Raw genomic sequence first — 20111 nt, forward strand, 5'->3', positions numbered from 1 at the left:
GAGAAAACTGCTGTCCTCCCTCCCTCCTCTGGACACAGAGGGTCAGTTGTCTGACTTGCTGTCATATTACCACACTGTTAATGAACTGCGCATCACAACAGAAGCCCTGCAGGTGCGCACACACTATCCCACCTTCATCACACCATCACAGTGCTACATATCCTCTGCATGATGTTCAAAGACACGTTTCATGAACAGTAGCTGATATATTTTAATGAGGGATTGGTTAGATAAACTAGGTATTGGATGGTAACTATAAATACTGGACTTCAAGAAGAGATTTGGAAATGGTTAAGCTAACATTTACACATCAAATCACAATTTGTTTTTATTTTATTGTTTTTTTGGGGATCTTTTGGACAAGTAAATGTCTACAGCTTGGCATAAATAGCTTTGCAGATTATTTTCTCAGATGTCATAGACTTTTGCACAGTACTGTATATCTAATCATATAAATAAAACGCCCTGGTTGTTGTATAAGCCACACACATTGTTTTGTTTGACTTTTCCTTTCTTATAGCAAGCAGTGATGGAGTCAGTGAGCGGACTGAAGTCTCTGTCTGTGGGGCGGGTAGTCATTGTCAACAACGTCCAGCATTTAAACGCCCTGTCTGTCATCTTACAGGTCTGAGTGAAACTGTGAGCTTGTTTACACCTTGCATTAACATGTTTCTTGTCCGGATCATATCTGGATATACTCTATTCACTAGAACACTTTTCATTAAAATGCATCCCCAGGGTGACCAGAGGAGATCTGGTACTACTTTCCCATGTAAAACTACATCAACGTATAGATTGTTCTTGTTTAACTTGTAGTAACCCGCTGTAAACATGGTTTCTCAGCAAAAAAATATCAGAAGAACGTGGTCATTGTGTGCCGATAAGGAAAACGCATGCCATGTATGCTTGTGTTGTGTACACTCACCAGCCACTTTATTAGGTACACATGTTCAATTGCTTGTTAACACAAATAGTTAATCAGCCAATCACACGGCTGCAACTCAATGTATTTAGGCATGTAGAGGTGGTCAAGACAACTTGCTGAAGTGCAGACCGAGCATCAGAACGGGGAAGAAAGGGGATTTAAGGGGCTTTGAACGTGGCATGGTTGTTGGTGCCAGACTGGCTGGTCTGAGTATTTCAGAAACTGCTGATCTACTGGGATTTTCACACACAACCATCTCCAGGGTTTACATAGAACGGTCTAAAAAAGAGGAAATATCCAGTGAGCGGTCAGTTGTGTGGACGAAAATGCCTTGTTGATATGAGAGGTCAGAGGAGAATGGGCAGACTGGTTCCAGATGATAGAAAGGCAACAGGAACTCAAATAACCACCAAATTCTCTGAGGAACGTTTCCAACACATTGTTGAAAGTGTGACACGAAGAATTAAGGCAGTTCTGAAGGCAAAAGGGGGTCCAGCCTATTACTAGCAAGGTGTACTTAGTAAAGTGGCTGGTGAGTGAAGGTTGAAGATCTGTCTCCGAATATGATTTGATCGTAATGCACCCTGGGTGTGTTAACATAGGTCTTTTCCTTCAATCAAGTGAAATCAAAACGTAATATGCTCACCAGAAATTCTGATACTAGTAATGCAAAAAATGAATATGTATGTATGTTATGACTTTAGAATGGCTTCTACTACTGTTTTAGCTATGGAGCATGCTTTCAGTCATTCTTCAAGATTGCAGTAAGTCATAAGAGTCAGAAACAACATCAGCAAGATTTCTTAATGAGAAGACTAAAGGCGAGTGTGTGATGTAGGTATGCAGGTTGCACAATGTTTTTTGGCGCTAATGCTAATTAAGCTTCCATTACTTGTAGCTACCTTAGCCTCAGAGCTCCAGTGCAAAACTGAAGAAGACACATTTGGTGTCTGAAGTTTGCTTCTTTAGTTTTCGTCTTGCAGTAATCATGCAAGCTCAGTGTGAAATAAAAAAGGAAAGATATTTAGAGGAATAGTTTGTCCAAAGATGTTTTTGTTTTTTATATGACACTGAGCTTGCATGATCTGTTTGAGAGCTGTATTACCTGATGGCTGGAATGAAATTTTCCACTATTTCCACCTTTATTTCTCATCCTTGTCTCACTCTCAGGTGTCCAATGATTCTGTGAATCGGACATTCACTGCCCTCATCATATGTGAAAAAGGGAATGAGGAGCCATCAGGAGCTGCTCAGACAAACACGGACTTCAGACACCTCCACAACACCAGCCTTTTCATTCCTGAGGGTCAGATTTATTCCTTTTCTTTACCTTTTATTTGTCGACGCTGAAGCTGCAACTCACGTTTTTACTGTTTGTTTCCACGTCCGCTTTAGAGTTAGGGGGCATCCTGAAATGGGTAGAAGTCATGGAAGTCACTGGAAGTGGTTGTTGTTGGTGGTGGTGCTATTGCTATTATTATTATTATTATTATTATTATTATTATATCTGCAAGTACATCGACTGCTGCTTCCTGTCCAGAAGCATTAGCCGATGGACTTACGGAGATACTACTACTAGTTATAATAATAATAATGAAAGCAACGTTTTTTTCTTCTGGTAATTTTGAGATGGTTCCTAAACCTGAAGCAACGTGAGTTGAAGCTTAATCTTTCTCAAATAAAAGAAAATAATAAACGCACAGTTCAGTAGAAGTTGTGATTATAATATACTGTCATTTTTCTTTTGGCTACAGAACTTTAATTAGTCTTAACAGAATAATGGTAGTCACACAAACTTTCTTGTTGAGAACTTTCTTGAGGCTGCTTGTGCTTTTTTCCTTATTCTCTTTTTTTTTTAAATGGCCCGTTTTGTCACATCTACGAGGGTAGACATGTGACCATGCGTTTTCCTTGAAACCTGAAGCTGTTTTGTCTGATGTCTGAAACTCAACGTTGCGGTGTTAGAATGTCCTGTAATACAAAAATTATCCAGTGAAAAACACCTTAAACCTAGCCAATATATCTCATATTTCTAATTAGACTGTCGTAAGATTATTGTAAGATCATTCAATCGATTTCTAGAATGCTTTTTACTTGTATAAGGTATTTACGTTATATGAAGTGTTTTATTCCATAAGCATCATTTCAGCATGATCTTAAATTGATCTGCCGGTAGAATAAGTCAGTCACTACATAAAATGACTTAAAAGAAATTAAAATAAATATGTTGGTTGAATTACCTTAGTGTATTGTTGCATCAGTCTCATAATGAGAAATATTAGATATATTAACTATATCTTTTTTTTGTTTGTTTGTTTTTTTTGCCCACGTTCAATTAGCTTAGCTCAAAAGCCGCGCTTCTACAAGTGTTGTACAGTAATATGTGGAACAATGTGTAAAATGCATATACAGTGGGTTGCAAAAGTATTCAGCCCCCTTGAACTTTTCAACCTTTTGCCACATTTCAGGCTTCAAACATAAAGATATGAAATTGACATTTTTGTGAAGAGTCAACAACAAGTGGGACACAATCGTGAAGTGGAACGAAATTTGTTGGATATTTTAAACTTTTTTTAGAAATAAAAAACTGAAAAGTGGGGCGTGCAATATTATTCAGCCCCCTTGCTTTAATACTTTGTAGCGCCACCTTTTGCTGTGATTACAGCTGCAAGTGGCTTGGGGTACGTCTCTGTCAGTCTTGCACATCGAGAGACTGAAATTTTTGCTCATTCTTCCTTGCAAAACAGCTCGAGCTCAGTGAAGTTGGATGGAGAGCGTTTGTGAACAGCAGTTTTCAGCTCTTTCCACAGATTCTCGATTGGATTCAGGTCTGGACTTTGACTTGGCCATTCTAACACCTGGATACGTTTATTTGTGAACCATTCCATTGTAGATGTTGCTTTATGTTTTGGATCATTGTCTTGTTGGAAGATAAATCTCCGTCCCAGTCTCAGGTCTTTTGCAGACTCCAACAGGTTTTCTTCCAGAATGGTCCTGTATTTGGCTCCATCCATCTTCCCATCAATATTAACCATCTTCCCTGTCCCTGCTGAAGAAAAGCAGGCCCAAACCATGATGCTGCCACCACCATGTTTGACAGTGGGGATGGTGTGTTCAGGGTGATGAGCTGTATTGCTTTTACGCCAAACATAAGTTCGATTTTGGTTTCATCTGACCAGAGCACCTTCTTCCACATGTTTGGTGTGTCTCCCAGGTGGCTTGTGGCAAACATTAAATGAGACTTTTTATGGATATCTTTGAGAAATGGCTTTTCTTGCCACTCTTCCATAAAGCCCAGATTTGTGCAGTGTACCACTGATCGTTGTCCTATGGACAAAGTCTCCCACCTCAGCTGTAGATCTCTGCAGTTCATCCAGAGTGATCATGGGCCTCTTGGCTGCATCTATGATCAGTCTTCTCCTTGTTTGAGCTGAAAGTTTAGAGGGACGGCCGGGTCTTGGTAGATTTGCAGTGGTCTGATGCTCCTTCCATTTCAATATGATCGCTTGCACAGTGCTCCTTGAGATGTTTAAAGCTTGGGAAATCTTTTTCTATCCAAATCCGGCTTTAAACCTCTCCACAACAGTATCTCGGACCTGCCTGGTGTGTTCCTTGGTCTTCATGATGCTCTCTGCGCTTTAAACAGAACTCTGAGACTATCACAGAGCAGGTGCATTTATACGGAGACTTGATTACACACAGGTGGATTCTATTTATCATCATCAGTCATTTAGGTCAACATTGGATCATTCAGAGATCCTCACTGAACTTCTGGAGTGAGTTTGCTGCACTGAAAGTAAAGGGGCCGAATAATATTGCACGCCCCACTTTTCAGTTTTTTATTTCTAAAAAAAGTTTAAAATATCCAATAAATTTCGTTCCACTTCACAATTGTGTCCCACTTGTTGTTGATTCTTCACAAAAAATTACAATTTCATATCTTTATGTTTGAAGCCTGAAATGTGGCAAAAGGTTGAAAAGTTCAAGGGGGCTGAATACTTTTGCAACCCACTGTAACTATAGGACAACTGTATATGCTACAGACCAAAAATTACAAAAACAAGTGTTCTTTTTAATTTTTTTTTTTTTTTTTGCTTTTCTAGTATTTGTCATTTACCTGCCTGTATCTCCATTTTTGTAGTTTTTCTTTTTTTTTTTTCTTTTTCATAATTTAAGCATGCCATTTGCCCTTTTACACATTGTATGTGAAATTCATGAAGAATGAACCAAGAGCCAATGTGGTGTGTGTGTGTGTGTGTGTGTGTTCGTGTGTGCGTGCAGGTCCTTGCAGTCACACAGTGCAGAAGCTGAAGGCTCAGGATATCACAGCCATCACTGTTAAAACCCTGAAGGTCATTCCAGAGAGAATCATTGACAACTATAACAAGAGACAGCAGCCCCGCTTCAGGTCAGTAAAATTTGGCATTCAAATGTAGAAAATGTTCGTTAGAATATCTAGAGCTACCTCTGCAGCAGCTCTTAGCATGTCAATTAGTCACGCATGGCAGCTGGCAAACATACAGTAGCATTGTGTTTTTGTTTACTTGTGAAGATCTGCCATCTCTTTAGCGACTTAGCTACTGTGAATGAAGCAAAAATGTTGCTCTTAACAACAGATAAAACATACATTCTCTGCTTCTCTCTTTCTGTCTCTGGTCTGCTCCAGACGGCAAACATATACTAGTAAATGAACGCTCCGAATGCAGACACTCAGTAGGACAGTGAGCTAATAATCACATAATTGTAATGCACATGAGCTCGTAATGTAAGCTGCTGGTTTAGCTGCTTGTCTAATTGGTGCTGCGCACTGCAGCCACCCCTGCACAGTTCTATATGCCCAATACACTGTGAGCTTTTCAGAATGCTTGATATTTGTTAATTATACATTTAGGACATATAACGTCATCATCGAAAATGGGCATTTATGGCAGTGATGTTCTATAAATAATGATGTGTTTGAATCCCAAATGTATTATAACATTTTACAAACTAAAAATGTAATTTCTGAGCCCATTTATCAGCCCTAGTGTGTGCATGGAGATTAATTTGCTCACATTTGTTCAACTTTATCTTAACAAGGTGCCCTGCTCTTTTCTAGAATGGACCCACCTGGCCAGGCCATTTCCACCGCAACCCAGGAGCTTCTGCGATTGGCTGAGGCCAACCCAGACGGCATTGCGACCCTTGACCCTGTCAATGACCTTCACCTGAAGGGTGTGGATGTGGTGGAGGGAGTGATGAGGCAGCGAGTGCTCCAGGACAGTCTGAAGGACTTCCACTGCACTCACTCGCCCACCTTCACTGAGCAGGTTCAGCTGCCTGGGTTTTCCCTCACCTTTCCCTGCTGTGCTCTAATACACCAGATTTCTGTCTTTCACTCTCGTTCCTAGTTTCTCTTTCACTGTCAATCTTTTGGGGATAAATGCATTTTATAAATGCGTGTAATACAGAAGAGCACATGTTTGTGGTCAGATTCCACCCACTAGGGTTATGTAAAAACACGTATTATTTAAGTCAATTTTCAATAATGAGGTCCAGATTTAATTAGATTTTCAGTATTTTACAGGTTAAAATGCTTTCTTTCTACAGAGCTCTATTTATATACAATACAGTTTCGTATGAAGGCCTGTTCCTGCGAGGTAGAGGAGGAAACAGCATGCTTATTTTCCTTCTTTGTTTGTGGCAGCAGAATTTCATTTTTTTCACTTAGTATTTCGAAATAATGGCTTATTTTCATTTTGCAATAATGATTCATTTTTTTCTGAATTTTGAAGTAGTATCTTCAAATAAATACATTAAGAAAATGTCAATGTCCAATTTTCTCATAATTTTGACCAATTATCTTGAAATAATTGCCCGTTTTAACTAATTTTTTGATTTCTTAAGTAAAGTCTTCTTTTTGACAGTTATTTATTTTTAGGGATTTTGATGTATTACTTTTGAGATTTTTAATTATCAAGAGAAAATTCACATTTTTAAGTTAAAGTATGTAATAATTCTGAGTCAATATAATGACAGAAAACAAGTCATTATTAGGTCAAATGTTTGAATACTACTGACAGAAACAGAAAAGGAGAAAAGGAAAAATAGCAATATTGTGATATTTTTCTTTCCACTTGCCTGGCAGGAATGGGCTTTTATAGTTTGGTTTGTCTCAGTATACAATTTGTAACTTTGAAACAAAGTATTATAAAGTAGCATGTCCTTGTGCACAATAGTGTTCTACTAAAACAGTGCAACTGAGCAATAAACAGTACAGAAGTAGGCAAGATGCAGCCCAGATGTTTGGTTTTGATCAGTGACAGTGTTGTCTGGGATAGATGGCAAATAAAAGACCCTGAGGGATATAGTGGCAATACAGTTTGAAATTTCAGGCTTTTGTTTGCATGAAAATTGTTATATCCCTAACATTAACTTTAACATATGAAGGTAAAATCAGGTTTATTGGAGGGGAAAACAATATCACACATGTAAATATTAGTGATGGTATTAGTGACAGTGCTGCCTGGGGTATGAAGCCTGCCACTCTTCTGTATTAAATTAGCAGGGGACAGTGTGCCTCACAACAGCTCTCTGTCTTGTCTCAGTTTGCCCGTGTGCAGGAGAGGATGAGTCTACAGGAGGAACTGGATAGGCTGCTGTTTTTGGTCTCTGATCTGTCCCTCACGCTGCTGCCAGAGTACAATCAGAGGATTAAGGTCAGTGTCCTTACGCTCTGCAAACTACAACAGCATCTACCTTTTGCATGCCTGTATCCTCAAGGTCATAAAGATCAAGGCTCCAGCAGTAGATCAGTCAAGGAGCAGTAGATAAGTGACACTGAGTGTGTTTAGATGCACGTTATAATCTGAGAACTGCAGAAAATCGAATTTTGTCAGTAGCTCGTTTAATGCGTTTATATGCACTGGAATAATCAGATAATGGGAAACTCCAGGTCTGCATGAGTCAAGCAGTAATATAATTTCTTTGCAACTGGCTGATAAACTCACAGAATAAGACGTGATGTAAACGCAACGTTAAAAAATTGAAAATTCATGCCGCAGCTTTTTTCAAGCATCAAGTCAATCAGAATCGGAAAATATGACTATACATTACCATTCTTCTACAGTATGTAGTTGGTTTCAGCATCACTTCAGAAGTGTTTTGTTGCCATCTCACTGGTGCTGTGTTAAACTTAAACTGCTTACTATTTATGGCACAGTGCTCTAAAGTTTAGCAAGCTGAAGATTTTTCACAAGGAGGCGTGTTTAGCACTAATTTCATTTTTGGTGCTTCATAAAAGTGGCACTTTGTATCCAGAACATTGTGTTCTTATTTTTCAAGTAAACAATGCATCAACAACAAAGGAAATCCACATTATTTTTCATAATTGACAAGTGTCAACTTTGTCAGCTAATCCTCGGAGCCATACTCTTAACCAATCAGTAGGAATAATGTTTGTGTATACGCCAATCAGGCATAACATCATGACCACCTCCTTGTTTCTACGCTCATTGTCCATTTTATCAGCTCCACTTACTCTATAGGAGCACTTTGTAGTTCTACAGGGTGGGCCATTTATATGGATACACCCAAATAAAATGGGAATGGTTGGTGATATTAACTTCCTGTTTGTGGCACATTAGTATATGGGAGGGGGAAAACTTTTCAAGATGGGTGGTGACCATTCTGGATCCAACTTTAGTTTTTTCCATGGCAAGAGGGTCGTGTGACACGTCAAACTTATTGAGAATTTCACAAGAAAAACAATGGTGTGCTTGGTTTTAATGTAACTTTATTCTTTCATGAGTTATTTATAAGTTTCTGACCACTCATAAAATGTCTTCAAAGTGCTGCCCATTGTGTTGGATTGTCAATGCAGCCCTCTTCTCCCGCTCTTCACACACTGAGAGCAACACCGCAGAAGAAACGCCAGCACAGGCTTCCAGTATCCGTAGTTTCAGGTGCTGCACATCTCGTATCTTCACAGCATAGACAGTTGCCTTCAGATGTCCCCAAAGATAAAAGTCTAAGGGGGTCAGATCGGGAGACCTTGGGGGCCATTCAACTGGCCCACGACGACCAATCCACTTTGGAAGCTGGCACGCTCCCTGAGTTTTTCCAGCAAGATGGTGCACCACCACATTATGGGTGTCAGGTCCGAGCATTCCTAGACGAACAGTTTCCTAGAAAATGGATTGGTCGTCGTGGGCCAGTTGAATGGACTGGACTGAGAATAGTCCACCAACCAAAAATATCCAGCCAACAGTGTCCTGTTGGCAGCGTCCTGTGACCACTGATGAAGGTCTAGAGGATGACCAACACAAACCGTGCAGCAGCAGATGAGCAATCGCCTCTAACTTTATATCTAGAAGGTGGACCGACAAGGTAGGAGTGTCTAATAGAGTGGACAGTGAGTGAACTGCGAGTTTAAAAACTCCAGCAGTCTGATACTACTCATGCCAGCACAACACACACTAACACACCACCACCACATCAGTGTTACTGCAGTACTGAGAATGCTCCACCACTCTGTGAGGGTCCATGGGGGTCCTGACCACTGAAGAACAGGGTAAAAGATGGACTACAGTCTGTAACTGTAGAAGTACAAAGTGCACCTATACAGTAAGTGGAGCTGATAAAATGGACAATGAGTGTAGAAACAAGAGGGCGTTAATGTTATGCCTGATCAGTGTATATTATAATGTAAATTATTTATTATAATGCTACAGCAAATATACTCAGACACACCTGAGTAAATGCAGTAGTGGAGAGAGATAAGAGATAATAATCTATTTATTATGTTTATGTTCTGCGAATATTTTGTGTGACCCAACAGGTGCTGAAGGAACTGAAATACATTGATGAGAGCGATGCGGTGCAGCTGAAGGGCCGTGTGGCTTGCCAGATCAGTAGCCATGAGCTGCTGCTGACTGAGCTGCTGTTTGAAAACACTCTGAGCCCTTTAGCCCCAGAGGAGAGCGCTGCCCTGCTGTCTTGCCTCGTCTTTACGCAGAACACGCAGATAGAGCCGCACATCCCCAACACAATACAAGAGGTGTGTCCATCCTAACATCTCACGTCCCTGAATGACAGTTTGGTCTTCGTGCCTTGATTTCTCTTCTTTGTTTCCTTATGAGCCAGAAACAGTATAGCATAGCTGTTAAACTGTGAAGACATTATGAAAACGAGTTATCTCATATAGTGGGGACATTTCTCTATAAAGATAAATCTATTATATACACTATAAAATCTTTTATTACAAAAAACTCTATAGTCATGTGCAAATGTTTTGTGAACTCTGGTCATATTGCATATTTTTATTGATTGTCTAAATCAAAAGATGGGAACACATCCTCTACAGAGAGAACATTTTATATTTCTTTTTTTTTTCTTCAGTATGTCCAGCAGAATTTGGCGAATGTACTGATTAAGAACATCTTATTCAATTCATTTGTTAATTACCAGGTTTAGTAAGTGCGTTAGAGCAGCTGTGTGGCACCTTGGCCCTCAGTTCCCCCCCCTGTCTTCTAGCCTTTCATCACTATTGGCTGGGTGTTTTGGGGCAGACTGCCACTCTTGCCCAAGTAGAGACACATGGCATTTGTTACCACACCTCGAGGATATTATGTTTTGGGACACAGGCAGTGTGTATATAGATGTTTACATTATAGTTATAATTATTATTCATCTCTCTAAGCAAATGTAGTCTTATGAATTGCTAGCAAAATATATTCATAGTTACTTTCTTTTACAGTAAGTAACAAATCGCTGTTGTCGGAACAAAACCTTGTATCTCCATTTTTGTCGATTTTCTGTTTTTGACCATTTGAAAATGCACGTTGCCCTTTATATTGTGTGTAAATTTCATGAAGGATGGACCAAAATAAATGGGCAAAAATTACTTGGAAAAAACTCCATTGACTTACACTGAAAGTAATGTATGTTTGTCCTTCTCGTGTAAGAGCAGCAGCGAAACACTCCACATAATAGTAGAAGAACCCACAACTGAAATGAGTAATGCTTGATATTTGATATGTTAATTCATTCCTTTACCACTTGCGTGTGTCAAAGATGGCTAAGGGAGTAGCATATATATGATTATGTAAAGCAATCATGCATTTTATGCATAATTTAGGCCTTTTTGCCTGAGTGCATTGCCAGCAGAGGCAGAAGAAGAACGTGTGAAGTGGAATATGTTGATGGCTGTGGGTTTGCATGGCTATGTGAACAGAGCAGTGAGCCAGAGAACTGTTGCCCACTGACTGAACCTGGCCATTTTACTTCGTGCCTCCAGCAAGGGCAGCACACCTCCTGAGCTCCACACACTGTGTCAGTATGCGTTGTCAGATGGCTCTGAAACATGGAAGAGGTTTAAAGAGGGCCTGAATTAGTCATGAACGAGAGCATGCAAGGTTTATAGCATGGCGACAACTCTCAGAGCGCTGCTAAAACACTCTCGCTGTTCAGACACGAAGAAGTCGGTGCACACAGGTGTCGGACTGTGATTTTCCCACCGTGCCCTGCCTGTCTGGGCGCTTAAACTGGCAGTCGAGCAGTGGGCCTGTAGCAGAGAGTAGAGCGGAGAGATGAGTGCACAGTGTACTCTGTGTTGTTAACTCTGCCTTATATGCCAAGAAATTGTATTTTACATTTTGTGTATCATTTTTACACTCACATCTCTTTAAAACAAAGAATCTGTGTTAAGTGCAGAAATAAAATGTTCTGTCTATGCCATTTTTTGTGTTTGTAGGATGTGAGTTATCTACTGTTGTCATCGTATCTTCGTCAGTATAATGTTTATTGTGCATTTGAGACCTAAACGTTGAGCTGGACCTTCTTTTTGAGGCTCTGCATGTGATGTTAATATGTAATGATGTATGACTTGGTACTAAAACCTCTTGCCAAATCCGACTTGGCACCTCTGACTTCTGACCTCTGAATATTTCAGGCTTTAGAGGGCAACTCGCAGCAGTGCACACACAACGTACCTTAGCCTGTCTTTTGACTCTCTAATCCTGCTTCTTTTAGTTTCAACAAAAAAAAAAATACATGGTGCAGCTTTCAGTTCTGCAAATGTGAAGTGCTATACTCAGTGCTATAAACATAGTGTAATGTTATAAAATACATTTTTAAAAGCTTAATTTGAACCCTACCTTTTTTGTGTGTACAGTTTGTCTTGGCTCCTTCATGACAAAGTCTGGGCACCCCTGAATTAGACCTTTTAAAGTCGACATGAATGAGAAGTCATGACTTTTTTACCTTCCATACCATGATGTGTTTCAGAGTGATTCGGTGTTGGGGGAGTGATTACAGTATCAAGGGGGTCGCTTAGCCTACTTGTGGGATGGGAGGATGAGGTGTAACTTGCTGGTGCATAGTGACGTTACCAAAAGCCATAAGAGTTTAAAGAGGCAGGGCAAAAGTGATTGCATTATATATGAAAGTTCACAGGAAAACAAGTGTTTTGTCTTTTAAATAATACCATAGCATAGGATGAATCATGCTTACTATGACCTAACAATGTAAAAAACATTCCTTTTGACTTCAGGTTGAGTTTAAAATGGCCTTGAGTTGTTAAGATTCCTTAAAGAGCACAGATTTGACAACCTTTAATGATGTATAGACATAGTAATGCCCTACATCTGATTCTTGAAACCAAACCGTTTGTACCATATGGAAGCAGAGATTTGAACGCGATCAGCCACGGTGCGTGAAATCAAGCGCCAGTGTACCAGCATCTCATTTACAGTGTCTTTATTTTGTAATACGGTAAAATGATGTACTGTAATTGTTTTGTGAAATGTGTTGTAACACATTTAGATGCGGTTGCTGTATAATTGCAGTGTATGAGGTGCTTCTGCACTAACTGTGCTTTTTTGGGTGGAGTCATTAGTATAAAACCAAAAGCACAGGGTAATATGTCACATGAAATAGTTGCATTTTTTTATATCGATGTGATTGTGAAGGAAGTACATCCACTTATCATGTATGCAGATTAATGGTGTTATATTTTTATGCTCATTATTGGTATTTTAGATTATATTGCTAATAGTTTGGTTAGTTAAGCTTTTGTTCAGGTTATTTGTAGGTGTTGCACTCAATGCTCAAACGTTCCAGTCAGATTGTTTGCAACTTTGATACATAAAGGCTAATCTCTCTCTCTCTCTCTCTCTCTCTCTCTCTCTCTCTCTCTCTCTCTCTCTCTCTCTCTCTCTCTCTCTCTCTCTCTCTCTCTCTCTCTCTCTCTCTCTCTCTCTCTCTCTCTCTCTCTCTCTCTCTCTCTCAGGGGATTGACCGGGTGTTGTGTGTAGCTCAGCGAATCGGCGAGCTACAGAGGGAGTGTGGCATCGCACAAACGGCTGAAGACTTCGTGTCCCAGTTCAAGTTCGGCCTGACCGAGGTGGTGTACTGCTGGGCCAGAGGCATGGTGAGCACTAACTCTAAAAGACAGTACAAGTTTGGCCCTGCTGGGCTGCCGTATCAGTATCATCTCTGTTGAGTTGGAAATCAAGGACCAACCCTGTCATTTACTGTAATTCATTATACAGTGATGAAATTTGCTGTATCTGAAGAGTCCTTGGGGTTTGATTTTAGATTTAAGCACATCTTCAGTGGTACTATCATTTCTGTAAGGGTTTATGTGAACGTTGTGTCCAGTAATGTGCCTATAGAGTACTATAACTACTATAAATGTGCTGGATGTGATGGCATTAACATTAGTAATACAAAGCAAACATAAATAGTGTGAATGCGATAAATGCATAATTACACAATTTTTAAAATTTGCATTTCATTTTTTGTAATAAATAGTTTTCTAGATTGATCCGTCAAACCATCAATAGCTCTACCTTGAAGCCCAGCTGAGCACATGGGGGATTTGATAAATCTTTCTCTTTTTTTTTTGCCATTGAATTTGTTTATCAGTGACGTACACAGAGTCTAAAATGTCATTTACAAGCTAAACAGTATCAGTAATTCACATGACTACCATGAGTAGTTCAGAAAAGAGAGAGCTCACACAAAGTGGAAAACCACAGTTCCTCTTAAAACAAGATGGAATGTATCAGTATGAGAGTGAGAGGCTGCATTCACAGAAGAGCTGGAACATGCAGACACTGTGTCTCTCACTGGACGTTGCTTTTTACAGAAATATCTCAGATCAAAGATGTTACCTCTGTTGAATTGGAAATCAAGGACCAGCCCAGTCACGTACTGAGCTGATGCATAAAAGTTGCATTCATCTCATTTACATGTTTACCCTTAGCTGTGATAAAATATGCTGCTTTTACAATAGAAAAAAAAACTTTATTTATGCTCAAATTTGAATAAATATACACTGATCAGGCATAAAATTATGACCACCTCCTTGTTTCTACACTCATTGTCCATTTTTATCAGCTCCACTTACTGTATAGCTGCACTTACAGTTACAGACTGTAGTCCATCTGTTTCTCTGATGCTTTGTTAGCTCCCTTTTACCCTGTTCTTCAGAGGTCAGGACTCCCATGGACCCTCACAGAGGAGGTATTATTTGGGTGGTGGATCATTCTCAGCACTGTAGTAACACTGACATGGTGGCTGTGTTAGTGTGTGTTGCGCTGGTCTGAGCGCTGACCACTGAAGAACAGGGTAACAGAGTATCAGAGAAACAGATGGACTACAGTCTGTAACTGTAGAACTACAAAGTGCAGCTATACAGTAAGTGGAGCTGATAAAGTGGACAATAAGCGTAGAAACAAGGAGGTGGTCAGAATGTTGTGCCTGATTGGTGTAATGAGTGGGATTAAATGTGATTAACTGCATTCTTTTGTGTTCTTAATCACAACCATTTAAATGTTTTGTCAATCCTAATTCTTGTTTAAATATACTTTATTCATAAAGTAGCTAAAAGAATATGTAGCGTAATACATTAACATAATTGCAAATAGATTACACAGATTTACACTACTCAGCACTACACCATACAAACTGTGCGGCACAGTCATTTCTATTGCTGTTTCCCTTCAACGGTACACGGTGGTGATCTCTCCTTACCGCCAGTGTTTATTCACGTGTCATGGACAAAAGCCAGTCAATCAACATGTTATTGAGCTAATGCATATTATTGACCAGCGCTCAGTACCTCTTTTGGTGCTAAAATGGGGGTGCTCTATCAAAGACGGCCAAAAATGAGAGCTGCTGGTTTGAAAAAAGTAGAATTACTGTTTTGTGCAGGAAAAAAACTGTTTAAAAATGTCTGTGAACTACATGAACAGTGTCAAAATGAAGCAGTTAAAAATAAAGTGAAAGAACAGGCTTCCAGATACAGCATCACAAGGAGTCCAAGCACTTGACAAACTCTTCATACATGGCTTTAATTCTTGTAAATCATGGCAAATGAGTATTTTTGTTATTGTTTTTTAATTAATTGGTATTCAAAACTACTGTAAAGTACTCCGTTTTAATTCTTAGATTTTCTGAGTAATGCAAACAAAAAGTCACCCTCTCCTCATGTGTTGCCACATCTGCACTCACGGTGTTTGCCACAATAATGCAAACAGGTGAAAATGTGCCTTTTTAAATATTGGTTAAGCAGCTGAGTGGGTGACATCAGAAAACATGAAAAATCCACATCACCTTCTTTTCAGGAGATTTACTGTTAGACTAGTTCATGTGTTGTTTTTTGCATAGCATTTTTGTTTTTTTTTCTGTTTATTGCTAATGGCATATGCAAATGAGGTATACGAGCTGTAGCACCACATGTCATGGAAATGGTAGAGCAGGCCAGTCATCCATTTATGAATGAGAAGATGTTTTATGGCAAGGCTGTTTGCTCTTAACCTCGCATTAATATGTCTGTTTTTTTTATCTGCTGTACGTGTCTCATTAGTGAAATCAGCTTTTTTAAGGTGTTCCCAATACTGACACAGGCGTTCAGTTGCAGACACAGCTTGTACAGGGAGATACGCTCAAAAGAAGCCCTGAATATTCTCTAATAGGGCTTGCTGGGATGAAGCAATCTGAACAAAACAATGTGCAATGAGCTCCTCAGGATGTAGAGCTTCGAACAAGCCGGGATGCCCCTGCATCCTAGCGATGAGGTACAACTTGCGGTTACATACCCCCATATGTAATGCAATCCATTAATGCTTCATCCTAACAGGAGTTACAACAGAATATTCTGGGCCTCTTTCAAGTGAATCTCCCTGTATAATCTCTGTAGAAAAGCACTAACCAATAGAATGTGATGCTCTGGAGTATGAATCTAGTACCAAGCGTGGTGTGGGGTTCCTGCACACCAAACTCCTCAACCCATGTCTTTATGCAGCTCGCTTTGTACACAGGGACACATTCATGCTAAAACAGAGAAGAGCCTTTTGCAAACTGTTGCAACAAAGTAGTGGAAGCACATGATTGTTTAAAATGTCATTGTATGCTGTAGCATTAACATCACCCTTCACTGGAACTACGGGGCCCAAACCCTGAAAAAACAGGCCCAGACCATTATCCCCCCTCCACCAAACTTCACTGTTGGTACTGTACATCCCAGTAGGTAGCATTCTCCTGGTATTCGGAAAACTCAGATTTGTCTCCCAGATGACATGCAGTTCATCACTCCAGAGAACATCTTTACACATTCCAGAATTCAGTGGTGCTGTGCTTTACACCACTCCAGCCGACGCTTGGCATTGTGCATGGTGATCTTGGGCTTCTGTGCAGCTGCTCAACTATAGAAATCTATTTCTTGAAGCTCTTGACATTTAGTTATTGTGCTAATCTTGCTCCAGGGGCAGTTTGGAGCTCTGTAGTGAGTGTTGCTACATAGGATAGGTGATTTTTATGTGCCACATGCTTCAGCATGTGCCAGCCCTGCCCTCTGAGCTTGGTCTACTGCTTCATGGCTGAACTCTTGTTGCTTCTAGACGCTTCCACTTCACGATTATAGCACTTACAGTTGTCCAGGGTGGATTTAGCAGGGCAGAAAGATCAGGTGGCATCCTATGACAGCACCACATCTAGTCACTTCCTGCTTTAGTACGACCCATTCCACTGTCATTATTTGTCTATGGAGATTGCATGGCTATGTGCTTGATTTTATGCACCTGTTTGCAATGGATATGGCTGAAACACCTGAATTCAGTAATTATTTTGGCCATGTAGTGTATGTAGCATTATATATATTTAGACTCCTTAACAACCTCATAATTCAGAGCAACCAGTGATGTTCTGAGGAAAAATGCATGTAGGACAAAATGTATTTGGTTTGAAATAATTTTTTTTTACCAAACGACATGATTTCCAGGAAGTTCCTAATACAGGCATGATGCTGACTACCAAATGATGCACAGCTTTAGAAGTCTAGTGTTGATGTGCTCATGTATCACATAGACATGTAATGCATCAGCACATCACTGCCTAGATGCATTTGTATTACATTACACTGTAGTACTAAGTATTAAAGCATGATCTCTATTACAGCCGTTTGCTGAGATCGCCCAGCTGACGGACGTGCAGGAGGGGACGGTGGTGCGCTGTATTCAGAGACTGGACGAGGTTCTGAAGGAGGTGAGACAGGCTGCTCGCATCGTCGGGGACTCCGTGCTGGGCAGTAAGATGGAGAGAGCATCACTGGCCATCCGCAGAGACATTGTGTTCACAGCCTCTCTCTACACACACTGAGGGAGCGAGGGATGCAGCACGACTTCCCCAGTGTGTTAGCGAGAGGAATGATGGACAAGAAAAGCTCCAATCCAGTTAGAGATGACTGCATGAACTGCAGGAAATCCCCTAATCAAAGGGATACATATGTTTGTTTGTGTTTGTATGTACAGTACTGTACAAAAGCCAGAGAGCCCCTATTTCATTTCCAGTCAGAAAGGCCATTATGTACTAGTTATTAATTTTTCAGTGTTGTAAAAAAGCAGGAAACATATTTAGCAGGTAATTGCCCAGTTCTCTTGTGTATTTAGTGTCTTCCCAACAAAATCTGTTCCTAAAGGACGCAGTGTTCGCCTTCAAAGAGACACTACCATTCACACAAGCGACTCAGCTTAGCTGCCTTCAGATGCCTTTTTCCATGTACATCTAAAATGACTTAACCCTCTACTGCATGCGTTGTAAGAACAATTCAAAAAATAAATATCCGATCCATTTTTCTTGAATAAAATGGACCCGATTATTAAATATCAAAAAAAAAAATGTAATAATGTGTGCAGGGGTCATTTTGGGGTGTGTTGTCTTGAGGCAATGTTGAGTGACAATGGGAAGAAAGTATATCGGGCTGGGCTCCCTGAAGTGGTGAGACCTGGCTTGTGACTGGTCAAATCTATTCCACTGTCGCACAATGTTGCTTCTAGGCAACAAACATATTCTGCAGATTCTCATAACCAAAAAAATTGAAACAATGTTAAAAAAAGACCAAGAACATGCTATTTATTAAGATGCTCACCCCAACTCTTCCCTTTATTGTCAACGCTGACACTGTCTTTAAATATGTATAATGTTATTGTAAAGTGAGGAAAATGGATTTGTTGCCGTGAGGCGACATTGTGCAGTAGAGGGTTAAGGAGATTACAAATAAAGGAGATTACAAATAAGATAATCCGCTTTCATAATAAATGGAAGGAAACAATTTGAAAAAGCAGGAGTTAAAATAAAAAGATTGAGCTACAGTAAAAATGGGACTCCTGGAAGACACTAAAACTGCCCCCATCAGATAAACAGCACTTAAAGCTTTCATCTTTGAGAGGAGAAAATCGAGCTGCTTCAGATCTGAAAACATCCACAGGTGTTTCTGTCCATCCTTCCACTGTGAGAAGACCACTCAGCGCTGTGGGTCTGAAAGGATGTGTGGCTGTTCAAGACGAACCTCGCTGAGAGAAGGAGACGGACACAAATTAGGAAAATTTGCACTAGAACACAAACTGGACATCTGAGATGTGGAATAAAGTTTGTGGACTGATTACTGTAAATTTCTAATTGGGATTAGTAGGATTGTGGGACGCAAATGGTGGAACCAGCTTTCTTCAGAAAAAAAACTGAAAGCGATTTTCCTAAAAAAGGATGGAAGCTTTTAGAAAACAGAAGGTTGGCCATATTAAATACTGTAAAAAAATTGATGTTTAGTTGGTGAGGTTTCAGTGTAATTTTCTCTACCGATTTTGTCTGGAAGTGTAAAGAATGAGGGCTACTATCTGCCTTTGCACTGTACTGTATATATCAGTAAAAGCACTGCAGATCAGAAAAAATTGCTGAAGGAAAAAATGTCCTTTCAGCACGACAGTGAGATGCATTACACCCATCATGGCTATGATCCCCTGAAGATACTAAAGTCTAACGATTGTAGCAAAATTGACTCAGATGTGTACTTGAATTACAGAACATGTTTACATTTTGTGTGTGTGTTTGAGAGAGAGTGTGCCTGCTTTGCTAGCAAATGCCTCAGATTACAGAAGAAATCTGTACAGAATTGGATACCGAGAACAAACCCAGTCATGGACTGTAATACATTATACAGTAATAAATTCCACTGTATATGGAAAGAAGTCCTTGGCCTTCGTTTTGTTATCTTCAGTAATACAAAGGAAAAACTTAACTGTGGTGCTTTTAGTCTGCATTGCACTCCGTGTCTTTCAAGCAAGCAGTGTTGTTGGTTGAAGTCAAAAATCACATCACATCACAATGACATGGTGATATATATATAATCTTTATTTATAGAGCAAAGCAATGCTGGTGCATATAGATTTTGGGAGCTAGAGATGAAGAGGGCACTCTTAATGTGAGTAATAATCAATTTAATGTGTGCAGTGATGGTGTTATTCACTACACTATCCAACACCTGTGACTTAGTTTATAATTCACATTAAACAACTAATTCTGCATTGAAAACTGTTTAATTTTAAGGTATTAATGAACCTTACCTAAAGATTGCATTTTAGTTATCTTTCAAACTGACATTACGTTCCAGAGACTTTTTATCAGCAGGATTTTTATCTCTGCTTGAATTCGTGGATTTCCTGAGGCAAAATCAGAGAACTTGTAGAGAGGATAATTCCCACTCTGTAATGTCTTCTGGGTTTCTCTAACACTAGAGGGCGCTCCAAAGCGAGTCTAAAACTAATGGGTTAAGATGGAGCATTTGAGCAAAATCACAGTTTATAATTGCCTGAACATTTTTAATGGAAAACAATACATGAATTTCATGAACACAGAAGAGCATAAAACA

At 39.8% G+C, this 20111-nt stretch overlaps 1 protein-coding gene across 1 annotated transcript in view; it reads left to right on the forward strand.

The window, feature by feature from the left end:
- Positions 1-19431, forward strand: part of skiv2l (SKI2 homolog, superkiller viralicidic activity 2-like) — a 53001-nt gene extending 33570 nt beyond the window's left edge. Inside the window, exons 21-29 of the mRNA XM_017683740.2 lie at positions 1-112; positions 521-625; positions 2096-2231; positions 5207-5333; positions 6024-6234; positions 7513-7623; positions 9744-9962; positions 13194-13334; positions 17366-19431. The exon at positions 1-112 is cut by the window's left edge and continues 26 nt beyond it. Coding sequence (XP_017539229.1) covers positions 1-112; positions 521-625; positions 2096-2231; positions 5207-5333; positions 6024-6234; positions 7513-7623; positions 9744-9962; positions 13194-13334; positions 17366-17566 — 1363 coding nt within the window. The 3' untranslated portion in view covers positions 17567-19431. The remainder of the gene's footprint in view (positions 113-520; positions 626-2095; positions 2232-5206; positions 5334-6023; positions 6235-7512; positions 7624-9743; positions 9963-13193; positions 13335-17365) is intronic.
- The last annotated feature ends 680 nt before the right edge of the window (positions 19432-20111 follow it).

This window comes from Pygocentrus nattereri, chromosome 27, assembly GCF_015220715.1.
Source record: "Pygocentrus nattereri isolate fPygNat1 chromosome 27, fPygNat1.pri, whole genome shotgun sequence".
NCBI lineage: Eukaryota > Metazoa > Chordata > Actinopteri > Characiformes > Serrasalmidae > Pygocentrus > Pygocentrus nattereri.